Source organism: Copidosoma floridanum, unplaced genomic scaffold (assembly GCF_036245765.1).
Source record: "Copidosoma floridanum isolate Cflo_tuat_1 unplaced genomic scaffold, Cflo_Japanese_pri ptg000027l, whole genome shotgun sequence".
Classification (NCBI taxonomy): Eukaryota; Metazoa; Arthropoda; class Insecta; order Hymenoptera; family Encyrtidae; genus Copidosoma; species Copidosoma floridanum.
Genome location: NW_028321904.1, coordinates 12,938,710 through 12,966,110, shown reverse-complemented (window position 1 = coordinate 12,966,110; position 27,401 = coordinate 12,938,710). Strand labels below are relative to the sequence as shown.

The following is a 27,401-nucleotide window of genomic DNA, read 5'->3' as shown; positions in this document are numbered from 1 at the left end:
ACAATTCCATAAGACAACATGTAAAAGTGACAAGTGGCCAGCCCTCCCCTCTACTAACTTGCACAGAGTGAATAGATAAGTTGTTTATTATTAAACTAGATTAAACATTGCATTTTCAAAAGATTTCTTTTTAAACTTGTTAATTAAGTTACTAGTCAGAGATATTTGAACATACAAAGGACAACATGTAAAACGTTAAAATATATTGCGATTGCAATGGGTTTACCAGATAAATAAGTAGATGACTTTTTTAAAGAAACAATTGATGTTATGTTTCCATACAAATTAGGATTATTTTTTACTTGGTTTTTAACTTTAGAAAATATTAAAGATAATAAAATATGGAATCAATTTAAGAAATTTTTAAAGAGGATTTGTTTGATGCTTGAAGTAACTTAGCTCTTTCACATATTATTCAAATTTTTAAATCGGAATATAAATCGTGTAAGTGCTTTAATTTACCGACACCAACAAAAAGTGGAAGAAACAATGTAGACATTAACAAACGTTTCAGTGAAGGAAAGTTTAACTTAATTTATACAAATTCAAATGATGACCAAAAAAAAAATTCAATATTATTTGCAAACGAAAAAATAATATTTCCTTCATAGATAATCTGGAAGGGTGGAGAACAACTTTTTTGCATAAAACGTTAATCCATTATATCATTTCTAAGAATAAAAAATGTTTGTTAATAGCATAGACTAGCATAACATCAATTTTTCTTTCAAACGGAATTACAAATTGTAGAACTTTCAGACTTCCTTAAGATCTTAATAATATAAAGAGTGCCTTCTTAGAATTCGAGCCTGGTACAAAAAAATTAAGAGAAGTTGATTTAATTCTTTGGGATAAGGCTTGAATAGTTTTAATAAAAGCATCGGCAGTAGTAGACAGAATATTAAGAGATTTATGTATGACTGAAAAATATTTTTGGAATAAATTAATTATTTTAGCTAGCAATTTTTTCGGATTCTCCTACTACTAAAAAACTGTCACAAAATAACTGTAATCAAACAAACTTTTAAACCTTTTTTTTTAATACAATTTATTCAAGATGTTAAAATTAGAAATCAGTATTTGTTTTATCAATAGAGGATTGAAAAAATCTTTATTGGAAATCGGGAAAGGGTAAATAAAAACCTTAAATATTCCTAAAAATTGGATGTCAAATGATGTATGTTTTTAAATATTTTCTGATATCCATAATTATTTGATAAATAGTGTTGTACTAACATCGTATAACGAGTACACATGTTGACAAAATGATAAAATTTTTAAAACATTAATTGGAGAAACAAAAATTTACTTCAATATAGATAGTGCAATTGATAAAGGAGTTGATAAATCGGACGGTAACATTTATATAAATGTTACAGTGGAAATTTCGCACAATATTGAAGGGTTACCACTTGATGAATTAAACACACTTATATCTATATAATAAAGAAAGATAAATGATTTGTATGGTATCAAGTAAAGAGAAGATTTGGGGTGAATGGGTGTGGCAATACACCCCCACACATACGTGGTGAGTGGGTGGCCCCGGCGACTGGGCCAAGAGGCTGTCGTGGTAACCCGATATAAAAAAAAAAAAAAAATAAATGTGTGTGTATGTATATACAATGTAACGTAAATTTTGACACACGGATGCAAACAGTTTTGTGTGTGAATCCTAAATACAGTGGCACTAACAAAAGCAAACCTGCGCCTTTGCCCCACTGTTCCACTCCAATAAATATATATACACAAAGTGACTATTTATAATGTACCCCCCCTCTTATTTTCTTTTATTTTTTTTATATTTTTTTTTTATATTATAGTGCTCTACGTCTGGCTCCTTTAATAAGGGCACTACTATGGGCACTTAGCACTTAGGAAAAAGACAAGGAAAGGGATGGGAGGCCTCCCATTACTGGGAGGAGGGTAGGGGAAAATTAGGCAATTTTTGCTGCAAAAAAGTCGCCTAAACCCTCTTCGAGGAGCATTGCGTGGTGAAAAAGCACACGTGAAAGTCACAGAGGTACTTACCCGAAAAAGTCGCACTGGCCGGGAATCGAACCACGGTCTCCCGCATGCCAATCCACGACCTAGCCGACTGAGCCACTGCGCGCTCCCTCTTATTTTATATCTACTGGTCCTATGTGGTTGAAACTGGTACCTCCATGGTAAAATTTGATGCGCTTTCTCGTGGTGTTACTTAAATTGTCATAGGTTCAACAATTTTCAAAATATAATTTTTATTTCTAAGAAAAAAAATTTTATTGGTAATTTTGACTTAAAATTCACTTCCTCCGATCAGATAATTGTACATAAACACGTTCTGATGCAAATTATATCACTAGGGTATGCTTTAAAATTAAATTACATCTGCCCATATTTTAAATTATTTCACTGCAGGTTTAACCTGCGTTCTTGAGCTACTAATCCTAACTTCAAGCATATAGAGCTGAGTTTCGTATGTTTTGTTTAAAGGTTACTGTTCTGGTATCTAGTTTAAACAACCACTGATAAAAAGATCTATTATCGAAATAAGAAGTACAGGGATATTTCCTGGAGGTTAGATCGTGTGTACTTATAAAAGTGTAACAATAACCACTGCTGCGTTTCGTCTTCGAGCAAAAAAATATAATCTACGAAAAAACTTGTAAAACGATGTATCTATCAATTGATTAACCGAGAAAATATCATTTAGTAGAACGATTTATTGGTAAAACAATCTGCCAATCAACTGATTCGCAAGTAAAACGATCTACTAGTGAAACGATCCACCTGTAAAACCATCCACTGGTGTAACGATTTGATCAGAAAACGATTTGTCAATGAAACTATTCATCAGCACAACGATCTGCTCGTAAAATGATCTGCTAGTGAAACAATCCCCCTGTAAAACGATCAACCGGCGGAACGATCTGCTCGTGAAACGATCTGCCTGTTAACTGATCTGCTGGTGTAACGATCTGCTAGTAGAACGATCCGCCTATAAAACGACCGACCGGTGTAACGATCTGCTCAGAAAACTATCCGCTCGTAAATTTATCCGTCGATAAAACAATTCCCCAACACAACGATTCTCAAAGCCCAACGTCAAAGTTTTCCGCGCGAGGATCTTCAATTACGTATTTCTTTGCGAGAAACACGGCCAGAAAACTTTATTGCGAGCCAACTATTAATAGTACTCGGCTATTACCTACTATAGGTGTACCTTTCGGCCAAACATCAAAAGTTTACCGAACTGGAACCGTTCGCTGAACTTTTTCGTTGGGAGAGAACTGTCAAATAAGATTTTGAGCAGTACCCATCTGATATCTCCAATTTCATTAACTCGTAGTCACAAGTCAACGATTCCTGAGTAAGTACCTTTAATAACGTCTTTCTTTGCAAGAAACACGGTAAAACTATCCTAGTTTGTGCATAATTTTAGCCGCGATCCATCTGATTTCTGCTAAAGTAGTATGTGCAGAATTTTAGCCACAATTTGGCAATTATCTGTTAACTTCTTGTCTCGAAGCCCAACGTCGAAGTTTCCCGCGCGGGGATCTTTGGTAACGTATTTCTTTGGGGAAAAAACAGTCAGGAAACTTTATTTCGGACAGACTTTCAGCAGTGCGAAGCTATTATCTACTATAGGTGTAACCTTTGCCAAATGTCAAAGTTTACCGAACCGGGATTGTTCAGTGAACTTTTTCGTTGGGAGGTAATTGTCAAATTAGATTTTGAGTGGTACCTACCTAATATCTCCGATATTATCGACTCTTGGTCAAAAGTCAAAGATTTCCACGTGGGGATAACGTGCTTCTTTACGGAAAACACGGTAAAGCGATCCTAGTTTGTGTAGAATTTAACCCATGATCCAGCCAATTTCTGCTAAAGTAGTATGTGCATAATTTTAGCCACGATTTGGCGATTATCTGCTAATGTCTCGTCTTAAAATCCAACATCGAAGTGTCCTGCTCTTGGATCTTCGATTTTTTTTCGTGAGAAAAACTGTCAGATTAAACCAGTTCCTGCAGATTTTTAGCAGTATCTTGCTGATATCTCCGATATAATCAGCTCGTGGTCTAAAGTCAAAGTTTCCCGCGCGGAAATCTTCAATGACTTGTTTTTTTATGAGAAACACGTTAAGGCGACTTTTTTTTCGCTGAATTTTTGAAGAGCAGAAGCCGACAGTTTTTTAAAACTCGAGTCGAGGCTCAACGCCAAAGTTTGCCAAACGGGAATTGTTCAACGGACTTTTTCTGTTTTGTCTCCTTCCAGAAATATTTGTTTGATGATAGTTTGGACGAATTTTTGTAAAAATTAAAAAAGCTCGATTTCGCAACGATATTTTGTTGAGACAAATCAACCATCATTTTCGAAACACAATACTTTTACCCTTACGACTTATTTTACGAAAAATAAAAACAGTTTTTTTTTAAGAATTATAGAGACAATGTTAAGATTCATTAGTATTAAAATTAAATAGTCCAATCAATAGGTACAAGGTCACCCCAAAATTTCTAACAGCAAACAAAAAATGTGATCGTATAGGAAAAAAAATTCTAAGAAAGATAGCGTTTTTGTCTACCTTCTCGCGAATGGTGAACTTAACCTAAAAAATTCGTAAAGTCAAAAAAAATGGTTTTTTGCAAAAATATAAGCATTCAACTTTATTTTCCATAAGAATAGACGCTGTAGCACGTAACTAGCGCCCTCTGGAATTTTTTGAAAAAAAAAATTATCTCGGCTCCAGAAGGTCGTAGAGCAATATTTTTTTTTCAAAATACGCGCAAAAATGCCAGCAATCAAGGTATGCAATAGACTTTATTGAGGAATAATAATTGACAAAATTATCAAAGAAAAAAGTGACAGAAAATTTTTTAATTTTTTTAAAAGGGTTTTTGGAGCCTTAAATATATTAAAAAATCGTTACGATTTTTTTCTGGCACAAAAGTACAACTCTTAATGAAAAAAATGAGCCCCGATTCGTTTCTGTAGGATAAGCGCTCGGGCAAGAGGAACCGATTTTTGAGACGATCTTTTTTTGAAAAATCGATATATCTCGAAAAATTACCAATATTTTTTAATTTTTAAAAATGCATCTTTTTTGGCTCGCCAAGGGCTATATTTTCAGTGAGAAACAATTTCCTAAACGTTAATTTGCGAAAGGTACAGCAAAAACAAGAATGTTCGATTTTTAACGGTTTTTTCGATATATCTCGAAAAGTTATGGACGGATCGATATAAAATAAAAAAGGATCGATGTGTTTTTTTTATATCTACAACTTTCTCATTAAACTTTTTCCTCTACGAGCCTTAGTTTTTTTTTTTTTGCAAAAAACCGTTTTTTTTGACTTTACGAATTTTTTAGGTTAACTTCACTATTCGCGAGAAGGTAGACAAAAACGCTATCTTTCTTAGAATTTTTTTTCCTATACGATCATATTTTTTGTTTGCTGTTAAAAATTTTGGGAAATTTAACATTGGGCCGTTACCTATTGATTGGACTAAAAGTGATGTATTGAAAAAGTTGCCAGCAGGTTCTATGCTAAGCGTATTGCAGAAATACGAGAGATTCACACGGAGATATACGTTTTTACAAATTTGTTTCTAGAATTTTTTAAACTGGAAATTATCATCTGAAACTTCGCATAGCCCTTCTCAAAACCTTAAACCAATGCTGTGAAAAAAAAAGTTTATTTATAGAAAATTTATAACACACTTTTGTTGACAAAAGTTCCATCCTATATTTTGTAAGTTAATTTTTATTACTCAAACATTTTTTCAAGTTGTTTTCAGAAGTCAGATTTTCGGTGTTTTCTACTCATACGAATGGTGGAAAATCGATGAAAAATTATCCACCCCTTAGTTTTTTTTCTGGTTATCTGATTTTGATAAATTTTTTATATTATAATAAACAATTTGTAATATTATTATTGGGGCCTTTTTTCTGAATTTTGAGTAACAAAAGCCAAAAATCGGAATTAGTACGTACGAGATTTTTATGTCAGGGTATCATCACGATTAATTAATTCTTATTGGACTTAAATATGTCATTCTCAATTAGTAACATTATTCTGAAGTGATTTGTGATATATTTAGGTTATTTCAAAGTGATTATTTTATTTTCGTTTATGGAACGTTCCGATCTTCAGTGTCATCGTTCTTAAGAATGTACACATTGTAGTAATAAGACAGTACTCTTTTTTAAATATTTTTATTTTATTGTTTTTACAAAAATTATTTACACAAACATCAATAGGTCACATACTTATAATTTTCCCGGAAGGAATGTTGGTTGGATAATGATGTGCTTGTAAAAAAAATTTTTTTTTATGTTGCACAAGATTTTAAAATATAAAAAAAATTTGGAAAACAAATGTTTCTTACGTAGACGACTCATGGAAATTTTTAATCCAAGTTTTGCAGAAACGTGCTGTTGAATCAGTCTCTTGGTAACATCTAACATTCTCTCCTCCATAAATAATTTCCTCTTGATACAACGTGGGCTCAATCTTTCACCGCTTGCAAAGGTCACTCTGCACTACATTTTTGTACCACGTTCAACTGTGACAGTACATGATTTTGTAGTACACTTGCTACATTTTTCTATGAAAAGAGAACAATTATTATACTTTTATGTAAACAAACAATTTAATAAAATCCATCGTTCAATATTAAAAGTACTCACTGGCTTAGGTTAAACACGTCAATACAACTATGTGTCTTCGCTGTTTAAACTGTGATTGTCTTCAAGTGCTGCGATAAACGAAAAAAGGTTTTCTCTCGCAATACGAAAAAAAAAACAGTTTTAAGCTAGCAGAAAAGGGTCATATACGAAGTAGTGGCAAACTTGTGATTAAAAAGCTTTTTTTGTTTATCGCAGCACATGAAGACAATCGCAGTTTAAATAGCGAAGATACAAAGTTGTGTAGACATGTTTAACCTAAGCCAGTGAGTAATTTTAATATTTAACGATGGATTTTATTTAATTGTCCGTTTACATGAGCGAATAATGATTGTTTTCTTTTCATAGAATAATGCAGCTAGTGTACTACAAAATCGTATGCTGTCACAGTGAATCGTGGGACGAAAATGCAGTGCAGTGCTATCTTGGTAGGCGGTCCAAGAGTGAGCCCCCACGGTATCAAGAGGTAGTGGCTTATGAAGGAGAAAAAGTAAGATTTCATCAACAGACGGACGCAGCAGCAAGTTTCTGCAAAATTTTCCTAAAAGACCTTCAAGAGTTGTCTACGTAAAAAACATTTGTTTTTCACATTTGTTATATACTTTTAAAATTTTTGTCACCTAAAAAAATTTTTGTATACAGGCACTACATTATCAAACCCGTATTAAATTAGGGAACATTTTAAGGATGTAGTATTGATGCACATTATGTTTGCTGCAATAAAAAATTAAAATCCTTAAAATGAGGTAATATGTCATTACTACAATGTGCATTTTCTTAAGGACGTTCATCACATTTAGCGGGAAAAGTTCAGAGAGGTAAAGGGAACGCAAACATGGAGAAACATTTGCAATTGTTTAGCTCGTGTGGATGTACATAGGTAATTCTACGAAATCTGGCATATTTAAAGCGCCAATTGGACTAACACTTTAAATGAATGATTTATTGTTACAATAAGTTTTTAGAACGAAGTTCTTTATGTCGCGTTACTCGGGGGGCTAGAATTTTGAAACCGACAGATTTTTTTTTTTTTTGAAACGACAGTGGTTCATCCAGAGTTTCTTCCTCTCAAGTTTCCCCCCTTACCCCGTCCCCCTCACCTACTGTTCTCTATACACTTCCCCCCTCCCCACTATATATTTATATAAAAAAAAAAACATTTTTCAATAAAGAGATTTGACCCCTCGACCTCCTGCATATGCGTCCAGTACCTTACTTACTCTGCTACGAGCGCTGCCGACTATAGGAACTCGGTTTCTTGTACTTATGGTGTGGTTCATAAGTATAACATTCCATTTTTAAATGTATTCACTGATAATACATTCAATTATGTATTTGTTAAAAAAAAAAAATAAAAAAAAACATGTAGAATAGAGTTAAAGAACGTATCAATAGTTTTTAAAGGCGCACAAATTATTTTACATTATCACATAATTACATAAATAAAGTAATTAATTAAATCAATTATAAATGAATTATGTAAGATCATTATATAAATATATTTCGAGTTTCATATCATTTTAATGGTTTTTATGGGCACTTATTTTTAATTTGATATTTAAATCATGGCACAATGTCATTGAGTAATTATATAAAAATAAAACAAAAATTGTATTAATGGGCTATAAAATCACAAAAAATAAGTGAAAAAAAAATTTTTTTTTAAATTGATGAAATGAAATATAAATATAACATAAAATAAAATTACAAAAGATGTGAATAAATACAATGGAATGAAAAAAAAATGAAATAAAAAAAAAGAATGAAAAAAAAGATTAAATATGAAAATAAAAAATAAATTAAGTAAAGGAACTACAAAAAAATTTTAAAAATGTAATAAAATAAAATATGAAAAAAAATTAAACAAGAAATGAAAAAAAAAAATACAACAAGAAATTTAAAAAAAATTAAAACAAGAAATTAAAAGAAACAAAAAAAAAAAGAAAAAATTATAAAGGAAATTGAATCAACAAACCAGGGGGTATTAATGGGTCATGGGACCCACGGTAAGAACGGAGTTCTTTAAACATGAGATGGGTAAAGACACAATTTCTTAGGTAAAAAGGGGGTCGCCAGACCCACAGGAAGAACGAAGCTCTGTAAACGTTAGTACTGCATTCATGTTGTTTACTAAAACAAAAACTTGAAAAACGAATTAAAAAAAAAAATTAATAAGTAGTTTAGTACTCACGATGGTTGAACTTCGTGAGTACTGTATTTATGCACGACGTTCTCACGAAGTTCAACCATCGTGAGTACTAAACTACTTGTTGTTTTGTTTTTTTTTTTCATTCGTTTTTCAAGTTTTGTTTTAGTAAACAACATGAATGCAGTACTAACGTTTACAGAGCTTCGTTCTTCCTGTGGGTCTGGCGACCCCCTTGTTACCTAAGAAATTGTGTCTATACCCATCTCATGTTTAAAAAACTTCGTTCTTACCGTGGGTCCCATTACCCATTAATACCCCCTGGTTTGTTGTTTTAATTTCCTTTATCATTTTTTCATTTTTTTTTTTTTTCTTTTAATTTTTTGTTTTATTTTTTTTTATATCGTCCATACCCAAAACAAGCTATAATTTTGTGGGCTCTAGTAGATTTGCAAGAGAAAAATTTTTACGACAACTTTCTTATTTTAATTTTCAAAAATAGTGCTCTACAGATTTTAATAAAATCTCATTACAACTGAGATGAATGTGCTCTTCATGAAAGTTTTACTTCGTTTTCATATTCATTCAATGTACCATTATCAATTGTAAAATCTACTATCCAAGTCGATAATCCAACGTTAAAAAAAAATTAAGGACGTTCATCACATTCAGTGGGGAAAGTTCAGAGAGGTGTGGAAAACACAAAAATGCATCAACGATAAAAACTGCTTAGCTCGTGTGGATATACCTGGGTCATCTTAAAAGAACTGGCATATTTGAAGGTCAGGAATAGACAAACACTTTAAATGAGTTGTATATTGTTAAAATATTTTTTTGGTTTTGTCCATGCCCAAAACAAGCTACAATTTTGTGAGCTCTGCTGGATCTGCACGAGAAAAATCTTAATAATTTAAAATAATTTAACAATAACCAAAAATACAATGCGTTTTGAATCGTTACAGGGAGAATTACGGGCTCTTAATCAAAAAAAGGAACGTTACCAGCTCTTATAAGTGCGTCGAAAAATTGAGATTGTAACGCACCAAATTAAAATTAAACTTTACCCCTGCGCTCGTATTATGTACAAAAAAGCTATTTCAACCAATCATCTTTCGAGTTGATTACCAAACGCTTCGGAAAGATATATTACATTTCTTAGCGTAACGGGCTCTTAGGTTTTATTTTGGAAATATCGTACTTACAAATTCGTGAACCTGTAACAATAGTAAATGATAATGGAAAAATAGAAAGAAATTCCTGCAACATCCTGCACCTTTGTAAAATGTAAAAATTTTGAATTGGAACAAACAAGCTCAATTCCATGCATTTGTGAGAACATTTTCGATATAATGTTAAATTTGTCAGATTGAGGTCCCGCAATTAAGGAGGTTTGGTCGTTTGTTCCGTAGCGGTAGGTGGGTGCGTAGAGGCTCCTCGACATGCGGCATATAGCCGATGCATATTCCTGATGAATAAGTCCCACTCTCAAACATTTTTTTTTTTACTTTAGCAAGTAAGACACAATAATGAAAGCATGAAAATTACTTATCAGAATTTCTTCTTATTAAACATTATCAACAAGACAAGGGATCAACTTTTTTAACCAATTGTAAACCGCTGCGTTGAGTTGCACGACTGGCTCAATGCTCCACATTCAACACACCTTGATCGTGATTGTGCAATGCGCTTTACTGGAATATCTCCAAGTTTATACAAATGCTCTTCTTCAAAAGGAGCTTCTTCGTCTAAACTTTCATCAGTATCGGATATCATTAATAAATTATCATGTTTAAATTCCTGAGGACCTTCTGTCATACGGGGAGCTGGCATAATTTCATTGTTTGCACCCTGTCTGACGTTATATCCTCTGAAACATGATGGTGAAAGTATAAAAAAGCAGTAAAATGCGCACGAAGGTGTATGCACAAATGCAATGAATATTTTCTATTAGAAAATGCATACTTACATAATATTTTGTAAACGTCGAGTTGCATTATCTATCCATTCAATGGAAGCATCTTTATAATATTTTTTAACCTATTGAGTAACAATCTCTTTGTCTTTTTTGGTAAACGTCAACAACTGTCTTACAGACTTTATTTTGTCTTTACTGGCAGAGCTCTAACTTTTCATAGATTTCAATTCTTTAATGGGTATCATCTGCTCTCCATCGTTATGCAAAATATTACAAAATTTTGCTGATGTATGTTGGTTGGGGTTCACACACGATGTAAAAGGTATAGTTGGTGATACATCTCTGAAATGTTATGTAAAATGTGAAATAAAAATTTTTATAAGGTCACTTATACGTTATACCCACGCAAAACTCCACGCTAAGGCTAGGATGTTTTTATTACAATGGTTCAACGCCGTTTCCGTAAAGTAGTTCCAATTCTGTGTGACGACAGTTTTGAAACTAATTATAGCTAACGTCCCAGCGCCTTTGACCTGGGCGATCGACTTATCGTAAGCCAGCCGCACGACTTGTCTCCCCCGTTCTGAATCACAAGTCCAAATATCGACTGATCGGCCGCGCTTAATCAAATGTCTTTGTAGCTTAATAAGTATTCCAGCGTGCTTTTCTGAAGAAAGCCCATGCCAAGTCACCTCGGAGTTAACCATTTCGAACACGAGCAATAAAAAATAATGACGTTACTGATTTTTTTGCAAACATTCTCTCTTTACGGTTCATTGCTATAGAAACGAATCCAATGCATTTTCGATAAGAGCATACTTGAATATTTGTTTTTTAGAAAATAAAAATTATTTGTATTTTACCTACTCGCAAATAAAGAGATAGCGCCAAAAATTGTGGTTGGCGCTTTCGGTTTGTTACTCCTTGCAAAAGCAGTCAGCGCTGTAAGTCATTTGTTTATTGGTGATGTGCCAATTCACGGATTTGATAGGGAAAAATCTTTTTGTGTCCTTTCATGAATAGCACTTTCATTTAATACCTGCTCTCGAGAAAAAATAGCGTCACTGGTCAAGTAGGCGTTAGCGTTTTCCTTGATACAATTCTCATGAGAAATCGGAGCGCTTCAGATCATTCAGCAGGCACTGTTATTTTGTACGAACTTGCGAGAACCAAAGAAAAACCAAACGCCATAAATCTTTTACTACTAAGTGCAAATATTGTAAACCTGCTCGAAAGTAAAAAATCGCCCTCTATAATTGGTAATACACGATATCTTTCTGTACACATTTTGCAAGTATGAAAAGCACCCTGGATTCATAGGTAAGACGCGTATTTTATGTTAATCTGCTCTTGAAGAAAAAAAAAAACACAGATAAGTTGATAGTTGCAGCTTTCGTTATGCGCCTACATACTATAAAATTTAAAAAATTTAAATTATTATTTGGTAATAAGAGCTTGAAACTTATACCTATACTCGCAGTCGATAGGGCATCCAAGAATATTAATAGAACACGACTTTTTCTCAAAATCTTATTTGACAGTTTTCTCCCAAAGAAAAAGTTTAGCGAACGATCTCGATTCGGTACATTTTTACGTTTGGCCAAAAATTGAACTTGTAGTAGATAACAGCCGAGCACTGTTGAAAATCGGCCCACAATAAACTTTTCTGGCCGTGTTTCTCCCAAAGAAATACGTTATCGGAGATCACCGCGCGGGAAACTTCGACATTGGGCTTTAACACGAGAATTTAGCAAATAATTGCTAAATCGTGACTAAAATTTTGCTCATACTACTTTAGCAGATATCAACTGGAGCGCGGTTTAAAGTTCTGCTCAAACTAGGATCGCTTTACCGTGTTTCACGCAAAGAAATACGTTATCAAAGGTCCCCACGCAGGAATCTTTGACTTTTGACTACGAGTTAATCAAATCGGAGATATCAGATGGGTACGGCTAGAAATCAAGAAGACCTGGATTTATTAGATAATGTTTCTTGCAAAAAAAATAAAATATATATCAAAGGTCCCCGTACGGGAAACTTTGACTTCAGACGACGAGTTGAGCTTATCTGAGATATTAGCTGGGCTTTTATCTTCTCGTAAAACGATCTGGTAGTGTATCGATCCACCTGTGAAACGATCTGCTCGTAATACGATTCACCCGTAAAACGATCTGCCTGTTAAATGATGCGTCTATAAACTGATCTGCCGGTTTAACAATCTTCTCGTAAAACGATCTGCTAGTGTATCGATCGCCCTGTGAAACGATCCACCGGTGTAACAATCTGCTCGTAATACGATCCGCCCGTAAAACGATCTTCTCGTCAAACGATCTGCCTATTAAATGATGCACCTATAAAATGATCTGCTGGTTTAACGATCTTCTCGTAAAACGATCCGCCTATGAAATGACTGACCGGTGTAACGATCTGCTCAGAAAGCTATCCACTCATAAATTTATCCGTCGATGAAACGATTCACCAGCACAACAATCTGCTCGTAATACGATCTGCCTGTAAAACGATCTTCTCTTTAAACGATCTTCTAGTGAATTTGTTTAAACATTATGGATGGTTAGGTTACAGTGAAATACCCAATAATTTTTATACCGTTAATTGTTCACAAGACCCAAAAGAAGACTAGCAAAATAACAATTTCCTCAGTTAGAATAATATTTTAAATCCTTATTTTACATTATGACTGTTTATTTATCGACAACAATAAGAAACGTTAAAAGAGTATGTATTTGTATGTTGCAAAAAATGCATGGTTAAATGTTGAACTTAATAATTAACTTTGACATTCTGTTTCATATTGAATACAAAGCATTTTTTTTACTTACTTGCGAAATGTAGCTCTTATAGGGTAGTAGATTTCTGGGAATCTTGGTCGGTACAATCTCACAGCCGCTCTGAAATTAGTAATTCCATTCACGCGTATCTCAAAAATACATTCCAAAATACGCAAATGTCTTTGCTCATGATCAAGTTCTCGTTAATTATCCATTACGTATAACAATTACCAGCTCTTAATAATAAGAATACGAACTAAAAGTGTAAAACATTAATATTGACAAACATTGCTGCTTAAAGTGATTTGAGTATCAAACAATCTCAATTAAATTAATGATACAATGCAGTATATGATATTTTGCATTTGTTTCTATACAGAATAATTCTTTTTTAGATTCAATTTTATTACATCAAATCAGTTCCACTTGAAAAATAATTAGATTAAAAAATTAATTTTTATGATATTGTACTGATTTTTTTTTTCCGTTAGCGCCAGCTTGTGATATTTAAGCTCAATCCCAAAATCGGTGCACTCGTGTATAGAGGGACAATTTCTTTCCAAGAAAACACGTCTGTGTAGCAACGGAGCCTAGAGTGCGTTATATAACGTACACATGTACCGTGGTCTGGTGTTTGCGGCGTTCCCCCCATTTATAGATCACCTAGGCAGGCTTTCAATTCGTTTCCACGGAAGGCCGCTATTGGGATGGAAAATATCATAGCAACGACAAGAGCGGCTTTAAAATCGCGGTACATATAGCGTTTAACAAAGCATGCGATCGTATAGAAGGTGAGAAACGTGACGGCTACAACGAACGTGACAGAAATACTACTGCCGAGTAATTCCGTGGGTAAAAAATATACCTCAGGTCGAAGATCGAGCCAAGCGCTTCAAGAACCGGAGATTTTTCGGTGCAAGTGGGGATGCAAAGAAAAGTCATGCAATAAGATCTAGAGGCTCCCAGGAAAGCGTAAGAAAATTGTCCACGGCAGTAGTTAAGCTACGCTTTCGGTCAGACGAAGGCAAATTTCCACCGTGAAAGAAGGATGAGTGGCCCTCCGGCAAAAGCTTAATTATATTTGCAGTTTATGTGTCGCTTACGCTTACCGGTGGTAACAATTTTTATACTGAAGATTTTTGAGACTTCTTAAAAAAACATATTGATTTTTTTTAATGACTTATGCTATTATTATTTTTATTACTATTATTTTATTACAGTGAATTATTCTATGGCACATGAAGTTATTTGTGTACATATTTCATAAACTGGACTACTTTGAAACTTGAGTCAACATTGAATAATAAATAAAATATTTATCAAGAATGAATCATTATACTACAGGATAAAATAATTTAATGAACGTTTAAAGAACAGATATTACACATAATTTTAATTATAAGATCAGCTTTTTTAGTGCTTTAATGACTCTTGAAGATCTTCTTAACTCAACTTCAGCAGCGGTTAAGGGACGTCTCACGGTAGATTCTTGCTCTCTATGTCCAAGCAAGCAATTAGACACTTGGGTATGGTGCTTGGGAGTTAGCTGTGGTATGGCCACATCTTCTCCTTGACCTGCTGCGTGTGGCTGTCGAGAATCGGAGAAGCGCGCGTTTGTGAAAGCGGGCAATGGCATGGCAACGTCTTTTTCTCGGCCTGCTGCGTGCAGCTGTCGAGAACTGGAGAAGCGCGCATCTGCTGGAGCTGGCGATGGTATTGCCACGTCTTCTCCTCGGCCTGCTGCGTGCAGCTGTCGAAAACCAGAGCAGCGCGCGTTTTTTAAAGCTAGCGATGACATGGCAACGTCTTTTCCTCGACCTGCTGCATGCAGCTGTCGGGAATCGCAGGAGTGAGCGTCTGCTGGAGCTGGCGATCGTATGGCCACGTCTTTTCTTCGGCCTGCTGCGTACAGTTGTTGAGAACTGGAGAAGCGCGCATCTGCTGGAGCTGGCGATGGTATTGCCACATCTTCTCCTCGGCCTGCTGCATGCAGCTGTTGAAAACTGGAGGAGTGCGCACCTGCTAGAGCTAGTGATCGTATGGCCACGTTTTCTCCTTAGCCTGCTACGTACAGCTCTCGAGAACCAGAGCAGCGCGCGTTTGTTAAAGCTAGCTATGACACGGCAACGTCTTTTCCTCGACCTGCTGCATGCAGCTGTCGAGAATCGGAGGAGTGAGCGTCTGCTGGAGCTGGTGATGGTATGGCCATATCTTCTCCTCGGCTTTCTGCATGCAGCTGTCGAGAATCGGAGGAGTGAGCGTCTGCTGGAGCTGGTGATGGTATGGCCATATCTTCTCCTCGGCTTGCTGCGTGCAGCTGTCAAGAACCAGAGGAGACACCGTCTGCTAGAGCTGGCAGTTGTAGTTTCGCTTCTTGAATTTTTATCAGCTCTTTAGCCGTAAGTAGCTTGTTCGACTCTTTTATTGTTTTCAAGATCTGTTGGAGTAGTGATATCTGATTAGTATACAATATGACAATAGAGCATGACCTTATGCATACTAATAAAAATATGAGAACTTTTTTTGTGACCCAAAGCACCATTGGTGCAGATATTGCCAGCTTAACTGGCAAGGTGTTCACCGGAGATATTCCACTGTATCTATAAAATGATGAATATGACATTAGTTAGGTGATTGGTAAATGGGTGCAGCAATACACTTCCACATACACGAAGTGAGTGGATGGCCTGGGTGACCTCGCCAGCAGAATATTGTAGTAACCTTGTTAAGAAATGAAAACAAAAAAAGAAAAATAACAAAAACGAAATTGGAAAGCTGCAACATGTTAGCGTTGCAAAACTTTGTTCTTTCCATTCAGTTTTTTCATTATTTATTAAACAGATTGTGAACAAGCTCTGGTGCTTACTGAGCTAATCGGTTTTACTGTTTCTTTTTCAGCAAGAAATAAATTAATAGCCGTAAAACATCGGTACTAAAAAATTTTCTCGTTTTTCTTTGGTTTTACCATTTTACCACTATTATTAAGAAGGTAGTGAGGAAACCTCTCTGCTTCGATAATTGAATAATTGTATTTTTCTTAAACTCATGATCAAAAAGGTCGCGAAAAATCGGCAAAAAAATTTATCATTTCTCTTTAATTTTACCATTGTTATCATTATGGTTAAAACCAAAACCTTGAACTTTGCTGATTGAATGATTTTTCTGTTTGTTAAGTAACAACTAGGGAGGCTAGAAAATAATGACGCTAAAAAACGTAGCTGTGTTTTTTTTGTGTTGACAAATTGGTGATTAGTAAGGTTGCAGGCAACCCTCTATGCGTAGCTAATTGAATAATTTCCATTTTCTTTTAGTAATTTCTTTAAAATCCACAATCAGCGGTGCTGAAAAACATTTTTAAGGATCATGATTATGTATACATATATTTATAAGAACTCAATGAATACTTTCACTGTAGAGTTCTTATAGATGACGTCACATGTTCATGTGTTTTAGTATTTCTAAGATACATTTTTAAGAAAGGTAGGAGGCAATGAGGATTTGTAGTTACGACGCTGGATTTGAAGTGCCCCCAACATGTATTACGAGTAACCTCAGTGAGAGTGTGTATAGACGCAGTGAGATTGTTAATGCTCCTAACTCGCGGTGCACAACGTCCTCAGGATTACTTACACTACTATGTACAAATTACCTACCCTCTTGTGCTACCTTTGGATGCGATAATTCGCCAATGCTCCAGAATTTCTCCAGTTCGTACTGCTTTGAAGATCTAGTGCTTCACCAGCTACCTTATCTAGAGAATTGGTCTGGTTCGCACTGCCTCGGAGATCCGCTCTTTACCCACTTAACATAAGAGAGTAGCTACTGGTGAACGGGGAAAGCTAGGAGACTATAATAGTATCTTTGCGCTCGTCTTGCTAGGGTAGTGTATAACATGCAAGGTATAATATTAAAAGTCACAATCAAATACATAGAAATAATTTCGCTATTTATTGTGGTATCCAATGAATATACAATAGCGTTTTGAAGAGCAGAGCTCCACAGACAAGTTTCCAGACTCGTTGCTGCAAGCAAAATTGATTTACATGGGCTGGCATGAGCCGTTTATACCCTTTAAAGGAGCAGTGGTATCGGCGGCTTTGATAAGATGGCTCAGATAGAATAGTTGTGAGCTCTAGTATAAGGTGTATCTCCATATCATACGTTTAGATATTAAGGTGCTTCAACATTTCTTCGTGAATTGAAATCAACAATAGCTTCGGTTTGGTGGTATATTTTAATGTTTAAATAAAAAATTAATAAAAATATGGTTGTCACCTCACACTTTTTGATGTGAAACATTTTATGGCGGGCAGTGAACAGCCGCTTGAGGGGAAATATGCAACGAAAAGTCTGGTCCTCTCCTCTGTTGCTGTTCACCCCACCACTGAGCAGTCCTCTCCCCCCACCTTTTTCTCTCTCTCTAAATGTATACATGCAGTAAAACGTATATATCTATATATACGCATATACGGTAACTATATAACTAATGTTTATATATAGACTTTTTCATATTAAAGTGTACCATTGCGTACTAACCGTATATTACGTATGTATAGCTGTATAGAAGTAATTAAATATCATTTATTTCATGCATAAATTGTGTACATATATATTTATATGTAAGTATATACGATTGAGCATATACTTATTACATATATATATTTGGGTCGAAAAAATTTTCAATTGTTCTGACTCCGAGAATCAAACCCCCAAACTTCGGATTGGTAGTTAAGGACCTTATCCGTTATGCTATGCATCACGCATACCTGATTTCTGTTGTTATTACTTATAGATACCAACTGAGAAACTTCTGAATTAGAAAAATTGATCGATAATTCGGCGTTAATTATACAGTATTTAATTCAACCCACTAACGGCAAATAAATAATAGTAATTATTATTTTTAAGTCATTGAATAAAGTTAAATAAAAGTTCGTTTTGATTATATCTGATGATGGTTTGAGATGCAAAAAAAATAAAAATACCCGCGTTTACGGCTAAAAATTTTCTATCAATAGGCACTTTTTTTTATTTCGACAAGCGCAAAATGTTAAGAAAAAAAATGAAACATGCATTTTGTCAGTACCTGTAAGAGTTAGATAGAAAGAGCCATTTATCGTCTCCTGTCTCTCTCTCTCTCTCTCTCTCTCTCTCTCTCTCTCTCTCTCTCTCTCTCTCTCTATCTCTCTATCTCTCTATCACCATCATCTCTATTGTATTCATACAGGTATACCTATAGGCCCTTATGATTGCTTTTGTCAATATTTTGCTCTGGTAGAAAACGATGAATTTATTTTAAACTTAGTATTATTTTTTCATTATTTTTTACAAATTCCTTCTTGGTGAACATGATTATTTTATAATATGAAAATTACACCATAATTAAAAGTTTTTCCGGGATCTTCCAATTCTGTTCACTCAATTTCTGCATTTTAACCCGTTTTCAGTAAAGAACCAACGACGCTCGTGCACGTGTACAATTACGTACAGGTAAGTGAAAAGAGACAGAGAGGAGAGAGACAGAGAAAGTAACATACATGAACGTACTGTTAAACATGTCTATGTACCTGTGTGTCGGTAGGTAGTTTAGATACTCTTTGCCATGTACTGTTGTTCTTACTCGTTTTTTTTATACATGAATAAAAAAAAATTTTAACATTATTTTTTATTCGTTTTTTCCTAACCTATAATATTTACTGATAAAAACGCATATTAATAAATAAACTGTTTTTTCATTAAAAATATGAAATTTTTTAGGGTAAAAAAAATAATTACTTTTTTATCATAGACAATTAAATGTTATCGATATCAATGACGTGTTCTTTGATGTTTCACATCTGTCGGGGATCCCGTGACCCACACCTATTTTTCTTGGAGTAATATCTGGGAAAGCAGTAAAACAATGGTGCTGAAAAACATTTTTGTTTTTGTTTTGATTGCGAATGAATTAGTAAGTTGGGGACTAGTCTCTGTGCTCAGCTCATTAAATGATTTTGTTTTTTCAAACTGACTATTAGGATGGCCACAAAATTTCGATGCTAAAAAAGTTGACTGTTATTTTTTGATGCATTAATTGATGATTAATAAGGTTTCGGGCAAGTCTGTGCTCAGCCAATCAAATGATAATTCTTTTTTTTCGAATTATATTTAGGAAAGCTGCAAAACAGTAGCGTTTGAAAATTTTGTTGTTATTCTCTGATTTCCTAATCGATAAATGAGGCATCTAGGATTACTCCACACTTTGCTGATTTAATAATTGAATTTGTCTTATGACTCAGAAAGGCGCAAATCAATGGTGCTAAATAACATTTTTTTTCTTTTTAATTTTTATGTGAATTGTTCAACGGATTGTAAATAAGCCCTGGCGCATAATAAGCTGATTCTTAAGATTTAACCATGTCTCTCATATTAGTTTTAACATAGTTTAGATGATATTGCACAAAATCTGTGTTAAACAAATAAATTCATACTTTTTAGTGTTTTTATCATTTTATTTTAATACTACCACAGGTGTTCTATGTGCCTACCGTTATTTTCGACCACCAGAGTAGCTTTTTGTGTCATGTTTTTAACTGCTCTTTGAACATGTCGTCTTTCCCGTACTTTGTCAAAGGCTTTGACGATTCGTTATTGGCAGTCTCCTCCGCAGTTTGTCGGTGTTATGTACACGATCTCTCTAGTAAAAGTAATCTTATGGGGTTATATCAGGAGATTGGACAGGCCAGTGCATGGGGCTATTTTGTCCAATCCAGGGGTCTGAATAAATTTGGTCTAGGAGTACTCTGACATTGACTGGAAAATGTGAGGGTGCACCATCGTACTGATAAATCATGTCTCTTCGAATCTCTAAAGGAACAGTCCTAGCAACTCATGCTACGTCCCTTAAAGAAACCCCAGGTAAACTGCTCCATTCAGTCGGGGTAACAGGAAGACTGAGCCAACCTACAATACGTTTTTTGCTAAGTATTTCTTATTTCGATATAGTGTGGTACTATAAAAGTATTAAGAACTGCTTTAGTGGTATATGTTCAATTAGTTTTATTGTTTAATTATTTAGAAATGTATATTTAGTTATCTACAGTATTCTTATGATTTATGATAGATACATTGTGATTATTATAAAGTTGTCGAAATGTACCCCTCCCCCCTCCCACCGATAAATTTCAGTAAATGTAAATGCAGGAAATCTTCAGGTATCGTACTATTTGAAATTGCAATTCAGTACCAGAAACGTGGGATGCCGGAGTGTGCGAAATCAGGCGTAAAGCAGCATCATCAGCAGCAGTGTGCCCTTTTTCTATGACTACCATCTGGAGCGCAAATTTGCAATAATTGTAAATTGAGTTTATAACTATTTCTACTTAACTGAATGAAAGAACATTTTACCACGTTATAGAGGAACTCACGATGAATAAAAGCGTTTTTTAAGATCGACTTCAAGTTGTCCGAAAATTTTTCTTGAAGGCCTAATTTTTTTCTTTTGCCAAACATTTCAAACCTATCTTAGTAAAACTTTGTAGACCAACTGAAAGATACAAAACATATAATTTATATATAAACAAACAGATAGCCTAACGAAATCAAACAATTGCGTTAAAAGATGTTTTAATTAGTAGTAGAATTATTAAAAAAAAGGTCTGAGCCCCAAAATGTCTTGCCAAAAAAGGCGATTCCATAATTATATCTAATAACTTGATAGTTATCTTAATACTTACAAGTCTATCACTGCTGATACTAGCTCAAATATTGATGCTTCGAAGATATTGAAATACTGTGAGACGGCGTAATCTTGGATTTTTGTGAGCCTAGTAATGGTCGTCATGCTGATTTAGCATTCTGTTTTTTGCAAACGTGCATTCGTCTCGCAGACGTCCACAACTAGCATCTCCACAAAGTAAAACACTACCTATCTTGAAAAACCGCCGATCAACGCAGCTATAGTGGCTGGATCAGGTTGATGACAATTTGGCCAAGGCGTACGATACAATCGTAAAGCTCGTTCAAGGTTTCCACCAACCTCGTGAAAAATAGCTCCATTTCTGTATATTGCTCCAAAGTGTAAGTATGTCTGCGGTACACAGTGTAAGAAGAAATAATGTACCACTCCACGTGATAATGTGTTAATATGATCCAAAAAATAAGTCACGACTTGTCGTTTGTTTCTGAAAAAAACAAACCTTAGTGAGACACGTTGGCCACTGATACTGGGCGAGAAGGAGCATGTTATGGTGCATTGCTATAGCATCCAACATATTGCGTGTAAAAAGGATACGTTATTATCAATAGACAAAACCCATTTTTTAATCGATGTACATTACCAAATAAGTATTTTGTATACACGTGATTTACCATTAACATAAAAAAACTCGTTTTCTTACCATAGACACAAAGTGCAACTGCCGCTTTGCGCCCTTGAGCCACACTTTTCACCGTTGTAACCACTTTGGGCTTACGGGTAAAAAAGATGTTTGCGCCCTCTGGGCCCAAAGTCCTTTTCTGCCCTAGGTCCCAAAATGATATACTCGGCGCAAAGTGTACCCACGGTCCCAAAATTGTAATTTGCGCCCTTGGTAAGAAAAACATTATACGAGACTCGGGCACCAACATAAAACTTCTGTGTCCTTCGGACCCTTATGTTTGTATTTTACGCCCTGATGACGTATTGGACCATTATTTTTTTGTTTATGTTGAGCGATCAACTTTTCTAATACAATTTTTTGAGCTTCGTTTTATGTTGAAAACATTTTGATGGATTTTTTCCAGAATGTTTTATCGTCTTCTATTAATTTTATTAATTTCCAAAAACAAGAGTTGCAATTCTTTTTCTTATCAACAATATTATCAATTGATAAACAAGTGCCTTTACCCAATACCATAACCCAGTAAGCTTGAATGTATCCGTTAGAAATAAATAACAATGTTGGTTAATAAATAAGCAGCTTAAACGTAGAAATTTAGTGTACTTGAGTTTTGCTGTTTTCAGTAAATAATAGCATTGTTTAAACAAGCATCTTTAATCAATAATCCAGTACGCTCTACTCGTTTCACCTCAAATAAATTGAAATGTAAATTATCATACAAGCACGTTCGACGGAAAAGTCGAGTACGTCCATGTCTTATAATTTTAATTTATCGTGCTGTTAATTAATAAACAATAGCTCATGACCATATGACTTAGTTAGCTCTAGTCTCCTTATCTTTGATAAATTAAATGTTAATTAATAACTTATTTTATTAACAAGTATTTTGATAAGTTAAAATTTTTTTTTTATTATGAATGATAATGACAATTATTCAAAACGGGACTTTGATGTAACAATACATTGCTGTCATGTTTTTTATAAGTAATCTTTTAATGTTGTATGAATAAATTTTTACCTAAATACCGTCATTAATGTACGTCTCCATATTTCAAAGAGTTAGTAATGTTTATTAATAACCAAATGCCTTTTTTCAAATATCGCTGAGCATTTAATTATTTTTGTTCAGGGAAATGCAAGAAATCACTTGTAAATAACTAAATTTGATTAAAAGATTTTAATTTCACTCAATGTTATTAACAAATAATAACCATGCTTATTGATAAAACTGACTTCATATTAATAACGTAGTGTGCTTATGTCGTTTTGTTAGAAACAAGTAATAATACAGATTGATGTACAGGTACCGTGACTAACTTATAGTTTATAACTGATGATATTTTTTAATCGCTTAACAAAATTTATCAAATATTGATGTGCACTTGACTTTTTTTTGTTACGAACTTTTACGTTAATTATTTGATTATTATTTATAACTTTAATATTGAACAAGTGTTTAAACTTTATACTTATAAACCTGCCCTTGAGTTTTTTCTTTTTGTAAATGAGAACTGATATTTACAAATAAAAATGCGCCCCGAACTACAAAACGCAGTGCACTTGAATTCTTTAATTATATTGGGAGGCTTAAAGTGAGCTTAGATTAATCGTACATATATATCATATAAAGAGGGAACGTATGTAGGAGAATTGGGGTAAAGACTCTATTGAGCTGTACTCTATTTGCGCCAGCCCATAGCTTGCGAGTCTTTAGAGTACTGAACTCGGCTTTGAGAGGATACCGTTCTGTCTGATATCACTGATTGAGTTTGCATGTACGTGTCATAATTTTTTGTTATTTTTAAAAAGTTTCGATGATTTGATAAAAGTATTTTGCAACTAAAATAAATATGACTGATTAATATATTATTTAAATTTACTTTTTCTTTAAAATTTTTTATACTTATTACTACGTAAGATAACAATTTGTTCCGAAATACGAAAAATAGTTTCAAGGAATTTTTGACAATTTTTGGACAGCCAAATTGACATCGTGTACCACCTATTAATGTTTCACATCTTTATAGTAACACAAAAACTTAAAAATACATTAAAAAAAAAAAAAAAAAATTGGTGTTGGTCTTAATATGCCTAAGAGACGCGAACACAGTACTATAACAAGTGATAGTAAGTATAAGAAATGTAGTTGTATTGGTTGAGTTGCTACATGAGGTGTAGAAATATGTTAATTTGCAATAGATATTGATAAGGAATTAAAGAAAAGTTATATGTTTTATGCAAAAAATCTGTAGTTGATTTAGAGGATACAATCAATAATTACGGTGTTAGTAAATAATGGCAGGTTAATATAAAGAATTTAAAGATTCAAACCGGTCAAGTACATGTTAATGGATGCAACTTGGCTCTATGTTGGCGTGCTGACATTTGCAAACAAAGACCCAGTGTAATGTTCTGTGTAAATTTTTTTGCAATGAATAGTGTGGGTATGTACGTGGTGTAATAAGTAAATGATAATTTTTAAAAACCAAGTTTTTTATTTGGTTGTAAAGGCCGATAGTATATGTATATATAGGTCATTCTACTGAAAACGGCATATTTTATGTCGTAGTCGATTGCAAAGTCGTTTAAGGAGTTGTCGATCTGGAACCTTTTTCAATTATTTAAAAGATATTTACTGCTAAAGGTACAACAAAATTCAGACCATAAGAGAGTATTCCTTTACTTAAAAATACAAAAAAGGGCTGAATTAGCGTTATGGGCTCATGTCTCATTCAAAAATTTGCAGTTTTGACGATGCTTGGAATCAAAACACGGAGTTTTGAATTTTTCTACAGTCTAGGATCTCAAAGTTGTTAACCTAAAGAACATTTTCACGTATTTTAGACAGCCAAAAAAAAGTACTCAAGAGTTGGATGCTATTAAAGTTGCGGGACCAAAATCTTATAAATTTAACATTCCAACGGAAAATACGCTCACAAACGTACGCAATGGAATTTAGGCATTCCAATAAGGGCGTTTTGTATTCAACAAAGGTCAAAAATGTTGCAGAAATTTTCTTCGATTTTTCCATTCCAATAAGCCAGTTCTACAGACTCGCGAATTTGAAGATTCTGTCTCCCTAAAATAAAAACTAAGCGCCCGTAACGCTAAGGAATGTTATGTTACTTTTTGAAGCATTCCGTCATCAACTTGAAAGGTGGTGGGTTAAAATTCAGCTGTTTTATATATAACATAAGTGCAGTAGCAAAGCTTAATTTCTGTTTAGTGCGTTACAATCTCGATTTTTCGACGATTTTATAAGAGCCCGTAACGCTCCTTTTTTTGCTAAGAGCCCGTAACGCTATCCCGTAACGATACAAAAGACATTGTATCTTTACTGAGTGCTGACTTATCGGCTAAAATAGTGTAGAATATAATAGTATGGACACAGTACATCGTACAAGTGCAAGGATATAGTTAAATTTTCACTGTAAGTGGTATACTCATGATATGATTTTAAGATGAGTTTTTGAACCCGTAACGCTACTTTTTTTGAACGAATCGCATTTTATCTTTATGGAGCGTTTTATTATTGACTCGGATAGTATAGTACTTAATAGTAGGGACTCAGCATTCTGTACAAGTGCAGGGATACAATTAAATTTTCATTGTGAGTGGTATAATCATGAACTTAATATGATTTTTTCAACCCGTAAAGCTACTTTTTTTTAAAAATATCATAAAAAAAGTTTTTTTAAATTTTCTCGTGCAGATTCAGCTGGGCCCAAAAAATTTTAGCTTATTTTCATCACGGATGATAATAAAAAGTTTTAAGAGAAATAAAAATCTCGTTTTAATAGGTACCCGAGGTACAAGCACTGGTCACGAGCTGAGAACACCACTTGCTATTCTCACAGTAAATACGCTAGGAGTATGACTGGCGCTTCCCTCATTTTGCCTTCAAAGTCCATGTTTAATCTTGTGGAAGAAAATAGTTAAAGTGGCTGTCATTGGCAGATGTATCCCCACTGTCCATAAGACACAATATTAAAGTGACTAGTGGCAGCAGCCCTCTCCTCCGCTCTCATGCACCCAGTGGATACCATTTAGATTTTACATAAAAAAACATCTTTTAAAGTATTTTACGTCAGTTTTTTTAAAGATAAAATAAATTTTTCAAAGTCTCAGGTAAGATCTTAGGTACATTCTCAGATAAGATATCAGACAAAATCTCACCTGAGAATAAAAAATATTTATTTCATTTTTTGAAATTGACGTTATGATGTGTTTTTCGATGTACCATATAGATGGTATCACCAATAAAGTAGCTTTAAATACTATGAAATTAATTTTTATTTATTTACTTTTTTTTGACTAAGGATACTTTTGAAAAATCTCACGTAAGATCTCAGGTGGATCTTCTGATTGTAAATTTACATGTAATGTGCCCTTCATATGATTTTTTTCATAAACAGTAATTAAAAATAGCGCACTTTCAGTATATTACTAAAATGTATCTCATTCATAGGATACTAAAACTAATTTTTCTGTTTCAGGGGTATGCAAAACAATACAATAAAATTTTTAACAAAAGGTGATAACAATTCTGTCGATGATCGAGGACTTTATGCAAAGGATCAGTATTGGCTCACTAATAAGGACGTTGTGGGTAGAGCAAGAGGATTCCTACCATACGTTGGAATGGTGACAATTTACATGAATGAATATCCTAAATTTAAGTATGCCATCTTGGCATGTCTTGGTATTTATGTTTTAATTCATCGAGAATAAATAATTTTGAATACCTTATTTTGTCCCCCGTCAAGTTGATTACATCGAATAAAATTATTTATTAAGAAATGCAAATTTTTATTGTACTACGTTTTGGTTGATTGTAGTCCTAGCTCATTTCAATTCTATAATACATTCGGAAGAGCGTAAACATGTGTCTCAAAATTGATCTACTTAAAACTAGTTGACAATTATTTTTTTCTGAATTAGTCAAGCAAACTAAATATGTGTTACTACTAAGCACAGCAATCGGAAATATATATATGGGGCATTCCACGTCAAACGGTCAAAAAATAGTTTAGGCCAAAATCTATGGGAATCGACAGTCCTTTGTGAGAAATCATTACTCTAATTTTTTCAGAATTTTTTACCGACACCAAAGCCGTCGCTGTCAGTGACGATCACAAATTTGAAATATTTTCTTAGACCTAATTCTTTCCAATTATTTTGCTAAAAAAAAAAAAAAAAAAAAAAAAAAAAAAGGCCACATTTTGTAGTTTTTTTGACGTAGAATCGGTTAAAAATATTTTCAAAACGATTTGAGGTTATGTAACCCTTCTTTTATAAGTTTTTAAGCTTAAGAAATTTTTTTCGCAAAGTATGACACGATTTTTTTTAAATTTTATAACAAATTCTACTCCCGTGACTTTCTGCGTAGTAGGTTTGAAACGGGAATAGGCGCTGGGTGGCGCTGAACATTATGGTCACCAAATTTGACGCTTTTTCGGTTGGGTTTCAAAGTTTTGCAATCAGATAAAAAACTTATTAGCATTCATAGAGGCTGCCAATGATG

At 34.0% G+C, this 27,401-nt stretch overlaps 1 protein-coding gene across 3 annotated transcripts in view; it reads left to right on the top strand.

Annotated features, from left to right (window-relative positions):
- The window catches only part of twr (signal peptidase complex catalytic subunit SEC11 homolog C twr), a 179,308-nt gene extending 152,682 nt beyond the window's left edge, over nucleotides 1–26,626 (top strand). For all 3 annotated transcript variants that reach the window (XM_014349908.2, XM_014349907.2, XM_023391939.2), the window contains exon 4: nucleotides 26,374–26,626. In XM_014349908.2, the coding sequence (XP_014205394.2) occupies nucleotides 26,374–26,608 (235 nt within the window). In that variant the 3' untranslated portion in view covers nucleotides 26,609–26,626. The remainder of the gene's footprint in view (nucleotides 1–26,373) is intronic.
- The last annotated feature ends 775 nt before the right edge of the window (nucleotides 26,627–27,401 follow it).